The following is a 16,305-nucleotide window of genomic DNA, read 5'->3' on the forward strand; positions in this document are numbered from 1 at the left end:
AAATACAAGCCCAGATTAAGTCAAAATGTTACCTAACAAGCCACCCAAACAGATATTTCTATTCAGAAAAAGGGGGTCTGACCAGAGATATATAAATAAACTAAATTGAAGTTCAGCTTTCGACATATTTCACCCCGATGGGAACTTCAAAGTTGTCCAACCTACTCTATCACATCCTTCCTTTGAACAAAGGGCTGGTTTCTGGCCATCTGGAAACAATAAGTCGCCCTACAGATGTGTCTTCACACCACAGAAACTGTCGTCCTGTCAGAGTAAATATGGGTCAGATTCTTCCTCCAAACACTTCCACAACGGAGTCAGTTCTCCATGTGCTGCACAATGAGATGTGAACGAAGCTGCAGTTATTCCTGGGACTTTAAGTTTCCTTTTGTATTGGTTTTAATTAAAAGAGTGCTTTGAGTGGCTGCACCAACATTACTATGTACTGCATGATAATAAAATGTATTTCCATCCATGTTTAAAAAGTTCCCAACACTCTGGGAACTCTCTGGATATTGTATGCATCTAAATATAAATACATACATACAGACAGCAAACACTTTCAGCATAGAGTGTTCAGTCCGCCGTGCCTTTGGTTTGCGGGAGGAAACCAGCTTTCCCAGGGGAGATCACCCAGACTGAGAGCAAACGTGCAGAACAACACATTTGATTTAACACCTCAGCGCTTTAAGCCTTAACTTTTCACAAAATAAATAAATTTACCTCGACATTACAGCACAAAATGAGTAAAATCAGACGGGTGGAAGACATAAAGTTAAAGTTACGCTATCATAGATTAGCTCTCTGAAATTTTTAAATATATATGTTTGCACAAGAACCATTTCATGCTCCACTGCAGATTTATTATCCTCCAGCCATTTAAGATACTTTAGTATGAATATTTACACTAAGCAAAAATAAATTTGGTCCATATGACATTTACTAGTTGTGATTTGAAGTAAAAAAGCACATTTTGAAGACTAATGTGTCGTATAGATGATTTAGTGCCTCGTAGTGCCATTTTTCTTATCCAACATCAAATTGTGGTCCACAGTGCAGCCATAGCACAAAACCACAATTTTTATTTCTCATTCAATTACTTGTCTTTGTTGGCTTACCACAAAAGTACGAATAAAGGATATGTTTTCATGCACTAAATTGTTCTATCCTGTAATCATGAGGGGTTTTTTATGTTCTCAAATTGATTTATTTTTTATCCAAGTTTTTGTATGTTAAATCCATTTTTGTTTAGTCATTTCTGTTAATTATAGAATCAAAATAAAAAAGAATTATTGCTGCAATGTCTTCTTGCTGCAGCTAACAACCTGGGACCTAAACTAGCTTCTTGAATCAGTCCCCGCAATAATTATTAAAAGCACAGCTGTTTGCAGCATTTGTGACTCAAGTCAAGTCATTGCACAAAGGCTCTAATTCAAATCGATGACTCCGGCCTTCTGTGTGAATGACTTTAGCAACTTTGAATTAGTTTCTCAAAAGATGGCCGTGTGTCTTCAAAACCCCTGATTTGTTGGCTTGATATTTCGTGGCTAATGAGGCAGACAGATACTACTCCTGTTCGTCCACACAGATTCTAGTTTGTCGAAGGAAACTAGAATCTATCACCTAGTGGCTTTGAAATGATTTCAGGCTAAATTTATTACCCTACCAAAGTCATTTTTCTTTTCTTGCGAGTACAGTGTAATAAATCATTGATTGTATTTGCCAAAGTGGTGACTTTAGAAAGGTTAAAAGTATTGTTTGACTGAAAATGGGGCAAAGACAACCCTACGCTGTAGCTACTCCAAGAGATTACCAACAATAATTCAGGGTCTATTTCAATTGAACTTACAGATTAAATCAAAAGGGTCTAAAACCTCAGGCCAAGAGTTAATATCATGCAACTTTTACATGCACACCAGAATCAAATAGCTGGATTACTACAACAGTTGATGGTCAGGTTCTGGAGAGGCTGGTAATAAGCCATTTGTCTGATATTGGCATGCTTTAGAGATGTCCAAGGAAAATAAATGGTGCAAACGCCAACCAATAGCATCTCACGTAGCATTCCTCCTATAGATGTTATAGTTTCTCAAGCTGCATTTTCCTTTGAATACTTCAAATACGCTCTAGGAAAGTAGGCAGACTTTTGGTTAATAATTTGGAGTCAAGTTCTCCAGAAAAGCGCCAGAATTCAAGTTGTTTTTTAAGGCCTGGGATAACTAAACCTGTTATCCCAGGTTTGTTGTCTATCAAAACCATTTACATATGGAGCAGGACAATATTACCACAATAGAGTAAATATGCAAACATTTGTAAAAAAAAAAAAAAAAAAAAAAAAAACATTAAGAAGGTATCAGACCTACTTCTATTAAGCCCATTTTTTTGTTGTTCTGTTATTAAAGGTCATGTTTTTTATTAGAAGCAGGCAAAAAATCAACATAATTATCAGAAATGATGGCTTAAAACATGCCTGTTTGTACACACAATGTGTTTCACGTTATGAATTGAGTTACAGAAATCTTTTCAATAATATTCTAATTTACTGAGGTGCACCTGCATAAGCTAAGACCAGATGTCAAGACAAAAGTGAGTGAGTAGTAATTTTCTGAATTATATTTCATTGCATTCCAGACAGTTTATGGCTTAAAGTAAAAGGTGTTGGACTCCATATGAACGGATACTTTAACAACAAATATGCAGATGAAAATGTAATCTTACATCTCTCTCCACGTGATGCAGTTTTGAACTTCTATGTCCTCCCAACAGGACAAAGCGTCAGTGTTTGAATTCTGGAGCTCATCCTAAAACTCTCAGAGTGAGTTCAGCTCTGCACTTCAATCTGTTGCCCCCAAGTGGTGATTTCCAGACCAGCACCCTGTCCGCCTCTTTTCATGAATCGCTCTCCTGAGCATGGTCCAACTTGAGGATGTGAAGAGACATTTATCTCCTGGACCCTATAGGCACGTATAGCTTCTAGCTTGAGGCTTACTGCAAATATTCCTGTGTGTTTAGACATGCGTGTCGGACAGCTTTAGCTCATGTGCAGCCACTGGCAGGCGGAATACCCAAAGTTGTGTTTGACTGTTCACTAAAATCACATTTGCGCACACTTGTTTAAGTGTGTGTTTTCACATGTGTTTCTAGGTGTGTGTGTGTGCGTGCATGTGCTTGTTTGTTTTTTTTTACTGTGGCGCTTATGCAACCAAAGTAGCCTGAGCTCTTTAACCTTGTCAAAACAGATGAGACAAGATCCTGAAAGAAAAAAAAACCAGGTGTTTATTTTCAATCTGTCCAACTCAAAAACTATCATGATTAATTTTAGCGTGCTTTTTAACATAATATGTCGACACTGATTCTGAAACCCTAGCAATGTGTGTTAAACTTAACTGCAGGCATGATGTTTTATACATCAAAAACACCTTTTAGGTGGTTCAAGATACACTGCATTTTATAATTTGGGGATTCTTTTTTAAAAATCAGGTGGGTTCTGTGATGCAAGACGACTCAGACAAAGAGGAGGAGACGTCATGTGCTTTAAGAAGCTCTCCGCCTTGGATTTTGTCGCCCCTGGGCACATGTGAGCCCATGAGACTGAAGGTGAGAGAACGGCCGGGCCTGCGCAGGGCACGAGTCTCGGTTTAAGACGCGCGGCAGGAACAGAAGGTGGTGTCTGGGTGCCGTCTGAGGTTTTATTAGAAGCTCCTGTGTGTCTGTGCCAAGAAGCCTGAGAATATCCTGTTTGCTAATGTGCTTGCTTGGATCTCCATATGTGTACCCTTTGACAAAGCATGCTCATGTGGGCTCCAGCTGTATTTTTTTTTGTCTGTTTTTTTTTTTTTCTTTTTCAACATGTGCTGAAAATCTCTATTAGCATTGCATTCACAGCAAACACAGTTTGCATTTTAATTTCTTATGGATAATTTTTTAACTTAATAAATATTTTTGATTAGCTAATGAGGTTCAAGATGGACAGAGATGCTGTTAAAGAGGAAAGCAAATCTCTAGATGCCCTTTAAAGAATCTGTATGCTAAGTTTTCTCTATTTTTATTTAAAATAGAGAAACAATATTTCCCTCTGCTACATGTACATTTTAGTTCTAATAATTTTCTGTGTGCTTTTTCTATGGTCACATGGATTGCAATATATAAAGCTAAGCAAAAATATTTAATGTGTGGTTAATTAATAATAGTACCCATTAAAGAATAATTAGCAACATTTTAAAAGGTTTTTTTTTGTTATTATTTGGCTTCGCTCGTTGGGATTGACAACATAGTTTGACCAGTGTAACACAAACATTTATCACAGTAATTAGCTGATGCATTCTATCAACCTCTTAAAGGAAGTCATTTCATCTTTAACTTTAACTCATGTTCTGCACAATCCTAGTTCATGAGGGCTGAGTCGCCCTCGGTTTTTGCCTTATGAACTGCTTTATTTCTCTGTGATGTAGATTCAATAAGGTGTCTTTAAAAATATCCTGGGATTTTGGTTGTAGATTCGCCAGTTTCACATCATGATGAGATTTTTTTTGTTTCTTCACATCCCAAAGATGCTCTTGATGTCAGATGTGCACTGACACTGGCATGTACCTAATGAAGTTTACCTTCTTTACCTTGAAAGAATGTTTAGGAAAATGAGATTGAACATGATTTAGAGACATGTCTTACAGAAAAGTTTGTGTTATTTTGGTAAAGCCTGATAATAACTTTATTGGTATTTACAGGTTCATGACATTGTGGAAGATCCGCTGCAAAACCAGATTACTGTAAATTTACCTACTGATGCAACATTTTAATAAATCCAGGAGTCTATGCATTCTGAAGAGATTAAACCTTTTCTATAACATGTGTGTTAACTGAGCTTACTGTACTGTTTCATATCTGGGATCAGTTGAAATGTATGATAAAGTGCCTTGTGGTGACATTTGGTGTGAATTGACATTTATATAAATAAACTGAATTGAATTTGAATCTTTCAAAGGATAAAAACATATTTATCATTTGCTCAAAACTCCATTGGATTTTTTTCCCCCACTTTCTATCACTTTCTATTTTATGGTATCTAAGACTGCCATTAAAAGCCTAACAAAGGCCTGTTTGTTAGGCAACAGAAACACTTTTTCTGGCAGCTTCATTTTATAGGTTAATTTGAGGCTTTAAGACAAAAAGCTTTCCCTTTATGTCTTCCCTTTCTCAGATCTAATCTGATTGGTGAACTGATTAGTGAAAAATGCAGATAGCAAAAGAACTGTCTTTATTTGGCAGCCAAACCCGACTGTTGTGCTGATTTCTCATGTTTTTCTTTTCTTTCTTTTTTTTTTTTTTTGCATTTTGAAAATGTTTCCACATGCAACTTTTTTGTGGAAAAAGTTTAATGTGGAGACATTTTCTACATTTAACTTGGAAATGTTGATTTAAACCAACAGTGGTTTAAATCCAGCGGTTTAAATGCCTACTGGATTTTCTTTAATCGTCTGCATGGCTGCTTCCTGTGGTCAAAGAACACAAACACATATGTGATAAGGAAAAAAATGTGTGTTTGGCCAATTATTCTTTGTTACAACAATGTTTTTTTTTATGCCTTTTTGTATATTAAAAAAATGTTGCAGTAATTGGTTTCTCTAAATTGCCATCAGCAACGAGTTTGGCAATTATGTTTTTTGTGCTGTGAGTCTTTAAGTTGCTCCATGACAGACAGGCGACCTGACCGAAGGTGATAAATTATCGTAGGTGATGGATGGATGTTGTTTTATATTCAAAGTGTGTTAAAATTGTGACATAAATGCTTTTGCGCACCAAATCCTTGCAATTAATAAAAAGTTAGTTCTGCGTGTGAATCTTACTTTGCATTGACTGAAGAAACAAGATATACAGACAATTTAATTCATTATTCATTTAACAAATAGGGTCCTTATAAGTGCATGGAAGAATCATCTACAACCACAGCAGGTCAATGCCTCGGTTACACATTGCTGTGGTGTCCCACTCTTCAACCATCCCGAACCAAACACCCAAAATGTCTCCACAAATGTTCAGTGGGGTTAGTAATCAAGTAGTAACCTGAGTACTAAGAAAACACTCCTGAAAGCAAGTGTCTGCAATCTGCTCCAAGAGAGAATTAGAGAGCAAGAATCAAACATCTAGACACTCAAATAGAAACAGTGTGACATAGAAATGACAGAGTGTTGTCCCCGAGAAAAACAACAACAAAATAAATCTGGAATGACTTACGAGTGTGTTCACACTAAACGCTACCAGCAACAGAGGTAGAAACATGGCAACCTCAAGGCAATAAATATTTGTGGATGTGCTGAGATGAAGTGACAGAAGCATAAACTGTATCCTGACCGGGAAACAAACTGTTCCCTTCCAAAGCAAACTGGAAGGAGTAGTCGTTTGTCATTTTTGCAGCTATACCTTACAACTAATCAGAAGTTTGATATCGACTGATTAAATGTGAGGTGTAAAAAGAATCGTTGTGCTTTGAATGCATGATTTATCTGAAGTTTATGTTGTAATTCAGCTTTGTATAAATCTGAACCAGATTACCAACAACTTTGAAATTTGATTGTCATGTAAGAGAAACTCATCTGTTCTCTAGTTGGACATTTATCTAACTGAAAAAGTACAAATCCATTTTTATGGCCTGTGTCATAAAATATATTAATAACAGAGCTTGATACCACTATCCCAGCCACTGATATATATATATATATATATATATATATATATATATATATATATATATATATATATATATATATAATTATATTATATTATAATGTTAATCATATTAACATTATATTAACTGCATTATTTACTACTTAGATAACATTTGGAGGCACTTGGTGGCGCCAGATTTTATTTATGGGTATCAGAGTCAAGGCAATGGAATGCAAGTCCAAACCCTGCTTCTCATATTCTTGTTTGTGAAAACATCCCTATCTCATTTGACTTCTACTGTTGGTCTTGCTCGTAATAAAAACCCAAATAAATGTGCTGATGTTTGTGGTTTTAATGTGGATTTAATGGGGGAAAGTTCAAATGACATGATTAGTTTTTGCAAAGTGACAGTATGCCAAGCAAGACTCAGAAGAATGAAAGTTTTCCACAGAAAAGGAGAATGTTATGCAAGTAGAGAAACAGAGAACTGAGAACAATTCGATCCAGGTGTCAGTTCTCAGCATAATGATGGGCTGAAAATCCACCCATAAAAACAGACAAAGGTTTTCGTCCACTGTACCTTCATTACTTATTGTTTTTTAAAGTAATTCTCCGTCTTTTACAAAAACTCTCCCAGAGATTTAGCAAGTTAGAACAGAAATAAAGGGTCAATGGTCAGAATCATGATTCAGAAGGCTCACACATGGGATCAATTGGACTTGCTTAAAAACCCGATAGTTTTGTTTTTACTTGTCAAAAACAAAAGAGACGGGAAGAAGAAATGTTTTCCTCCAGTGTTCTGCAAGTCTGCTTTTGCCGTTTTTATGTCCTTTCTCCGTCAGAATTTCCGAAGCCTGGCTCACAGGCTGCGGATTAATTTATTCATGTTGAGGAGCAGCGTCTGGGCTGCAAACCTGCCAAAGATGATTTTCACATTTTTCCATAAAGCTTCGTCTCCATGTCGAACATTTTCCCGTAAACAGACCCACAAACTTGGTTTTTGCTTAGCAAACAGAACTAATGACCGTTTGTGAAGGGGCGCACTCACAGGTAGACTGAAACTGTTTCAGAAAACTTCTAGACGAAAGTTTCTTTTAAACTATTCAATATCTATTGCTACACCTAAGCTCAATTGTTTGAGCGAAGTGTTTTTTGATGATGGTTCCCCCTTACGTTCCCACTGATCACGCCCTGACTCCCATCTTCCCCTCCTCTTTCTCCTTCTGTTTCTCCATCAATTCCCGTCACTCCTCCCCCTCTCCTTCTTTCTCTCTGATTTTCTCCAGAGACTTTCAGTTTTTGAACACCACATTGTTCTTTCCTCCCGGCCCCTCTGCTCAAAAAAAAAAAAAGAGAAGCACAGGTAAGCTTGCATGGATTTGAGATTTCCTCTTTGAATATTCCATTTTATTCCTGTTTTCCGGATGGGAATGCTGGGGCTGCAGGGCACAGGCTGCAACAGAGAAGGCAAAAAACATTTCTGCATGTCTGAAAAGTTACTCATAAAAGTTGAATGATTTTGCATTTTGACAGCTAAGTGTGAAATGAACATGTTTCTATGTTTGAACAATGCCTTTGTCTGGCTTTGAAGAGTAATTCCTCATTCTTGGATCCAGAATCTTTCTGCATTTCCACAGGGTCTGGAATTAATCAGTCTAGTTAAACCTTATCTGCAAACCTGATTTTGTGCATCTCAAATGTAATAAAAACACTATTTTTGTTGTTGACTGCCTTTAACGTCGAGCTCCAGTGAAGTTTTCAGAGCAGTAAAGAAGCGTTACTCATTGGCAGTTTGTTAATTTCTGGAACATTCTGGATTTGTTTGGTTTTATGTAAGCTTTCGATGCAGTTACTTTATTTTGAACGGTGTTCAAGGACTACGACTCCCTCATCTGCTTTACATGGAGTCATCTGTCAAAATACATTGAAGTGGGTGTGGCCACTGTGTATGTTGTCCAGGCTTCACAACTTTTTTCATCAGCTACGAAGTGTTTACGTCTTTATTTTTAACTTTCAATATGAATACATGAGTTCTGAAAAACAAAGGTACTTTTTTTTATTTTAAAAAAGCAGATCTTGCCTGCTTACCTTCCTTCTACAGATGTTTCTCAAATTAGAACATGGAAAAAGTGTCTCAATAATTGAATTACGGTGAAATATGGACCATCATTACACACAGGGATATAATTAAGTAATGTTTTGTTGTTACTTTTAATTAGCTAAAAGCTAATAAAAACCTAAAATAAAGTTTTGTTTTTACATTAGAACATCACATAACGTTAATAACATTGTAAAACCTTCCTAAAATGATGGTCTAGGGTTTTTTTTGTTTTGTTTTGTTTGCCAAAAGGTGATTTAGACAAGGAAAAAAAAAAGTAAAAATAAATAAAACAAAAAAAAAAAAATCACTTTTGATGATCACTTTAGGAAGGTGATCATAAAAAAAAGTTAGCCTTTCACCAAAAAATTATCCTGGAAACTAATACTATATAATGTACAGCATATGCTTGGCCAGCGCTCTTTTTGCATAAATTAGTGCACCAGGAGTGTGGCTTGGTGGTGAGCATCCTGTGACTCTGATGAAGTTTTAATAGCTGCTTTCATCTCATCTCCATTGTCGGGTCTGGTGCGTCTCTTCTTCCTCTTGGCAGTTGCAACACTTCCTTGTCTCAAACCAGTCTGTGTGTAGTGGCTCTTGAAACACTTGTATAATCTCTCGAACAATCCTTCCAATCTTTTACTCTACTGCACTCAACTTTCTACTAAAACGCTTCTTCTTCATCTTTAAAAATTATCTTCTGTGACTTAACCTCCCGGTGGAGGGTGTAAGTGACTGTCTGCTGAGCAACTACTTTGAGTAGGCCACATAAAACCATTACAAGTTTATTTTTAATTAATTGACAAATGCTTGGAATATGTAACTGTATAATGATTATTAGAGTCAAACACCAAACTGAATGCCAATTTTCTGCTTCCTGAAAATTATTAATTGATCTTCATCTGCAGATGAAGATCAATTTCATGTAATGTTATTTATCTTTCACTTTTCTAGTTTTTAATTAATTCAACCTTACTGTGTTTTTATTTTTTTTTTTTTGCCAGCTTCTCTTTTTTCTTTTCCTGTCCACAGAAGCCATGTTTCCTCTCCATGTCACCCTCTTGGTATTACTGGCCAACATCGCCCGGTGCCAGTATTACGACTACGACTACCAGCCATTTTCGATGCTGGGGCCGTCAGGGCCAAACTGCAACAAAGAATGTGATTGCCCAATCAATTTCCCAAGTGCAATGTATTGTGACAGCCGCAAGCTAAAGTTTGTCCCTATCGTTCCCACTGGGATCAAGTACCTGTACCTCCAGAACAACTTGATTGAAGAGATCAAGGCAGGAGTTTTTGATAATGTCACTGACACCCTGCGCTGGCTGGTGCTCGACAACAATAAGATCACCAACGCCAAGATAGAGAAAGGCACAGTTGATAAACTGACGGCCCTGGAGAAGCTATTCTTCAGCTTCAACGAGATCACAGAGGCAGTCATTCCTCCCTCAAAGTCCCTCGAAGAGCTGAAGATGACGAACAACAAGTTGTCCAAGTTTCCGTCTGGACTCTTGAGTGACAAGGAGAATTTGACCTCCGTCAGCCTTCAGCACAACGAGCTAACCTCTGAAGGCATCGCAGACGCATTCAAAGGCCCGAAGAAGCTGCTGTCATTGGACTTGAGCCACAACAAGTTGAAGAAGATGCCAGCCGGAGTCCCGAGTTCGCTGGAAATCCTCTACGCTGATTATAATGAGATCGATAAAATCGGAGCAGGGTTCCTGAAGAAGCTGCCCGCCCTGCGGTACCTGAGGGTCTCCCACAACAAGCTGCAGGACTCTGGGATTCCTGCTGGGGTGTTCAATGTGACTTCGCTCTTGGAGCTGGATCTGTCTTTCAACAAACTTCAGTCGATCCCTGAGATCAACGAGCAGCTGGAGCAGCTCTACCTTCAGGCCAATGAGATCAACAGTAAGTTTATGCTCTGCATGTGAAGCTATTTCGGCGCAGAATGATGCAACATCTTGAAAACTTCATTTTAGACGTTGGTCGATTAGACTAATCTCCAGCAGAGCCTGTCTGAATGTGAGCTGCCATCTTACAACGGACTATTTAGTCATTTTGAAATAGGAATACTATTTTCCTGCAAAGAGTAAAAAAAAAAAAAAAAAAAACACCTTTTGAGATCTCCCCACAAGATAAAAGATTTTTGTTTCTGTTGGTTATTAGTACAATCATGATAGCATTTGAGTAAAATGGAAATGCTGGATCAAGAAACAGAGGAAACAGAGTTACACTTACTTGATTTGACAGAACGGATCGGTGTTGGTCATTTTGACCTTTTGCCATATTATACTTTTGCAGTATCAGTTGTTTCATAACCAACTTTTTCACATATGAAAACAATATTTTGTTCCAACTGTCCATCAGTCAGAACACATCATTGCAATTCACTATAAGAAAATGGGAATGTGGGATCAGCATGACGTCACTCAGAGTTATTTTGGTTTGATCATGAGTCATAATCTCTCGTATTTCCAGGAGTCAACGGACCCAAGTAATGATCAAAATCATAATCGACAGAAATAGGAAGCAATATAAAACATTCATAAAATGATTATTATGTATGTGAGACAAGAATTCATCAAAATATTTACCTCCAAAGAAAAATAAACACATTTATTGTGATTAAGATCATGGATGCAAATATGTTGATTACAGGTAAGAAATGTAGGTATGTTAGAACGAAATGTATCTACTTATGATACAGTCATAAGTAGATAAAGATACAGTCAGTCTATCTTTCAAATCTAATATTTCAATACAATCATTCAAATCACATCACAAAGCTTACATTAGGTTGACAATGATAAGAGTCATAGCATTATTTAAAGGATGTAGTAGAAGAACAAATGTAATATTTGGGAGGATTTCAACGTTCATCTCCTGTTTTCTGTTACCCACAGAGTTCGATCTGGCGAGTTTCTGCAAGTTCACAGGACCGCTGAACTATTCACGTCTCAGACATCTGCGTCTGGACGCCAACAACGTCACGCACACCGACATGCCCCCCGAGTCTGCAAACTGCCTGCGTCAAGCTTCGGACATCATGTTTGAATGAGGACCCCCCGACCGGTCCAAGAGTCCACCATCTGCTGCCATGACAACGTCAACCCACAGCCTTCATGGATCAAGATCCCTCATACGTCTGTGCACTTATTGCAAGCATTTAGCAAACATGAAATATTGATCTCATCTCCATTCGTCTGCAGTCACAATTTTACTTTTCTTTCAAAAATATACATTCGAAGAAGAAAATGTCTGATTTCATTGGAAACACAGTAAAGCAAGATACAAATTAAACATTCCAGCTTTGTATATAAATATGCCAAATATAAAATACATTGGAATGTCTTACTTTCTTGAATATCATAATTTAGTTACAAAGCAATTTTCTAATCTGTCTTGTATGTTCCATGTTTGTATGTTAATGATATGTAGCACAATCCAGATAGACATCCTCAGATTCCAGAGTGTAATGTAAGCAAATGTGAAATAGCTGAGCTGATTCATAGCAGCCATATTTTAGCATCTTGAATGTATTAAAGTGGACAAAAAGGAAAATACCAGAGTTGTGAACTCACAACTGCCTGCTTTAAATTTGACTCTTTTTTTCATATTAACAGCTTGAAGACTCACATTTGTTTTGTTTTGATCAACAAACTGACTTCTGTACAAGAAAATAACTTTTTGAAGAAAGCAATAAGTAACATGCATTGCTATTGTGCTTAAAGTTTCATCCTTTGTATTCTTGTAATAGGAAATAAATGTTCAATAACTCATATCTGGAGTCCTTTTTTGCATTCAATGCAAGTTATTATGCACCACACTAATTAGTGTACTTTTACAGCTTTTGCAGTTTTTAGCTACAATAAATATAGTTACGACAGTATTATACTTATGTGGTAAAATTAGGACATTTTCAAAGGTTTTTTGTATTGTGCCTTATCCTATCTCCCAAAGTTATGGGGCCTGCCAAAAAAAATCAAATGCTATCTTGATTCTAAGGGTGCAAAAATATCTTCTTGATATCTGTGATGTCACAAAAGAAGACAGTATGTTTGAGGTGTTGACTTAAATCACCCACCAACGTAAATTAGTCATTCAGAGTCTTGCAGCAAAGGCATCATGGCTTCACCAAACTGTTCAAACAGATCACAATTTCAGTGTAAATAGACTTCAGACTTTAAAGAAAGTGAAAAGAAATCTTAAGAAAACGTCTCTCATTTTAATGACATTTAGTAAAAAGTGTTTTGGATTCTGACATAAAACAGAAAAAGTTTAGTCTGATATAATGTCAAATTAGGAAAAGTCTGATTTGTATCTCTTCATATAGAGTGAAATTTGATTTAATCTTTATTTTTTACTTAGGATATGATCCCTATTTGCTTGGCTTGCGGTAAAGGCTCCCCTTTATGTTAAATGAATTTTAACACTAACACCAACACTGTAAATGGTTGAACAACAACAAACCATCTCTAAGCAAAGCCTAGGTAGATCTTATCCCAACTCACTTAAAATGAAACCAGCTATGAAGTGAAGCACTTACACCATTTTCTCCTGAAATAAATCTGTATTAACTATTTCTGCTACAACCCTAATAACACTCATAAGAGTAAAAAGTAATTAAAAAATCTGCGTTCCTCACACTCCCATAACCATCTTACATCATGTTACATGTTTGCTTTAACAACTGCTTCAATATTTCACATGTTTTCATACAGTCATTTGCACCGATTCTAAATCTAGGGCAATTTCCTCCTTCTCCCTCTGCTGTTGCTCTTATTTAAAATCCAGGAGTAAAGCTCCTGCTGTCTGTGTCTAGACAATAAAGTCCTTCATGAAGCGGTAAGCCTCAAATCTTCCCACTTCAGACAGAGAGTGAACGTACAATCAGCTTTTGCCGTTCGGCAGCCCCCAAAGTTTATCCTCCAGCCCAGACCATCTCCAGCTGTTCTCCCTGTTTGCACTCATTTTCTGCATCCATCCATCATTCCCCTCATCTGTTCTCCATCTCCTTTTTCAGATTTCCTTTCACTTTTTTCTTGTGTCATTGTGTAATGTTTTCTTAGACATTTACTTCTTTTGATTTTTTACATGAATATTTTTGTTACATTTTAAATATTCACATTTGCTTAGTTTCTAATGAGAAAAGTAAAAGATTTTTACAAAAAAAAAAGAAGAAGGTAACTGTCAGGGTCTAGGGAATGTAAATAGGCTGTTTAACAACACATCCCATTAAGATGTGTTAAAATAAATGATGGTTATGGAGAATTTCTCTACTACAGATGAGCTCTGGAGATTTTATTTACCTTCCTTACGGTCCTATTTCTAGGTAAATTTGAGCAAAATTGGTTCTTTTATCATCATCTTTTATCCAAGTTTCAGTAATTTAATCCTTTTGATAATTGTCAAAAAGGTCAAATTAATAGATCATTGCATTTTTTTTTAGATTTTTCACTCAAATCTATTGTTTTTCATTTGAATTCTACAGGGTATACTTGAATCTGGAAAAATGTTGAAATGTTTTGCACACTGTGTTCATGCTTTCAAAAGGAAAAAAAAAAAAACATTTATCAAGCTAACAAAAATCTCTTTTAACAAGACATTTTGTTCTAAGCTGATGCAAAATTGACCCAAACCGCCAAGTTTTAGTTTCCATTAAGAACAATTAAACAGTCATTTAAAGTTTCTGCAAGGGAAGAATCCATTGTATTTGACAAAAATCTTTTCTACTTGAGGATTTGGGGGTAGTGGGACAACAAACATTAGCCTTGGGTTGTACCAAAAGAGGAGAAGGTAACTCCTCTACAACCTCACCTGTCAGCTTAATATTACACCCCAACGCCTGTTCGTTAAAATCGAGCAATAAACTGGTCTTGTACCCATTCCCCAGTTATGAGTCAAAAGCAAATCCTCCACTTAAAAAATAAATAAATTTAGTTGTGAGGGGTTCCAGCACTTTATGGCTCTGAAGCCCACTGACGGCTAAAGAGTTTAGAATGAAACGTTGAAAGAGGTGGGAGAAAAACTGCTGGGCTGGCAGAAAATGTTAAGTGACAATTTCTGAAGGGACATCCCAGCTCGCAGTCGTCCTCCCACCGACAAGACTTGCTCTAGCCACTCGGTTCAACCGGTGTGCAAGGTGTTGCATGAAGATTTAACAGCAACTGAGGTCCAATCACTGTCTGCTGTGAGAGAGGACAATCATCACCGAGTCTCTGGAGAGGAGCGTTAGCCAAACCTCACCTGTCTGCAGATTCCTTACTTCACCTGGAAAAGTAGGTAATAATGTTAGTTTTCTTATTTTGTGATAAATTTTAATTGTTGTTGTTAAATTTGTATAATGGTGGGACTAATGTAAAATTTTGTTTTAGCTTTCATCCTCTGACCTTCATGCCAAAACTGAAAGACAAGATCTAAAATCTCTTGACTAGTTTTGAAATCTAAATCTTATGTGTTTTTTAATATATTGGAAAAACAGTAAGATTCAACTTTGCTCCACTTTTTATACCTATTATTGTGATTTTTTTCAAACAATACGGGTGAGTGAAATCCATCTCTATACATTAATTACCCATAAACTGGGTTAACTTCTCTCAACTCTAGTTATAACGATCCCTGCTAACAAACTCCTACAGTTTTAAAACACAGGAAAACTGGATGCAGTTCTGCAAACTCATAATGTGCACATGAAGGCTGTTGTGTAATTACAATAACTGGCTCAGTGTAAAAGATCCTGGCAGGTAATTAGTACTATGAGAATCCTCAGCATGTGTTTCTCTTTAGTTTTCTCAGGCACAATGTTGGAAGTATTTGTTTTCAGTAAATATGTGTTTCATTTTACAGACAAAGTAAAGTTGTGACTCACTGTTCAGCAGCAAATCTTGCACACAAGGTTACTTTTAAAAGTGTATTTTACTTTTTTCTCAGATATGGTCTCGGTGGCATTATGCATCGACCCTCAATGCACCTTTGCATTGAGGGTCGATGTTAAATCCATTAACATGGCAACTTTAAGTGTGAAATTTACCAGCAGCAAACTCTAAATGCCATCACACAGCCAGCAGGACGGAGGAGTTGCATCAAGCTAACCTTAGCAGTGAGACTTTATGAAGTCGATAGATTAATTAGAAGAGCTGTTGTTAATATATCAAAAAGATTCTTCTCATGTTACTCCTAATTTGCTAATCATTGTGACCAAAAAAAAACCTCTTTACTTTAATTCATGTGTGAGTTGATGAATCCGCTCTACTGAAACCTTATAGAGTTGTTTTTAGTATAAAATTTGTTGTTGTTTTTCCAGAAAATCCAGTTTTAGATTATTAATCTATTATGCAATCTTCCAAATTTGCATAGATCAATTAGCAATGCACACAAATACACCACGGGGTGAACTGGAGGAACTCTAATGGGCTTGCACTGCTGATCAAGGACAAGTGTTGCTCCTATCCTCACAGGTTGGCCGGGATTATCTCGTATTTGATCCTTTGCCGTCATCGTCAGAAATTAGCACAGTCTCACACCTGCATGTTAAAAGGCCA

General features: G+C 36.8%; 1 protein-coding gene across 1 annotated transcript; it reads left to right on the plus strand.

The window, feature by feature from the left end:
* The first annotated feature begins 7,913 nt into the window (after positions 1–7,913).
* lum (lumican) lies at positions 7,914–12,543 on the plus strand. Its single transcript, XM_044107711.1, has 3 exons — positions 7,914–8,026; positions 9,794–10,672; positions 11,668–12,543. The coding sequence occupies exons 2-3, from the start codon at positions 9,799–9,801 to the stop codon at positions 11,820–11,822; spliced, it is 1,029 nt and encodes a 342-aa protein (XP_043963646.1). The 5' UTR covers positions 7,914–8,026; positions 9,794–9,798; the 3' UTR covers positions 11,823–12,543.
* Positions 12,544–16,305: the final 3,762 nt, after the last annotated feature.

The sequence above is a fragment of the Gambusia affinis genome, linkage group LG23, assembly GCF_019740435.1.
Source record: "Gambusia affinis linkage group LG23, SWU_Gaff_1.0, whole genome shotgun sequence".
Taxonomy (NCBI): domain Eukaryota; kingdom Metazoa; phylum Chordata; class Actinopteri; order Cyprinodontiformes; family Poeciliidae; genus Gambusia; species Gambusia affinis.

Coding starts and splice junctions, on each gene's coding strand:
- lum (XM_044107711.1), top strand. CDS start 9,799: ATGTTTCCTCTCCATGTCACCCTCTTGGTATTACTGGCCAACATCGCC. Junction 10,673..11,667: donor TCAGGCCAATGAGATCAACA/GTAAGTTTATGC, acceptor TGTTACCCACAG/AGTTCGATCTGGCGAGTTTC.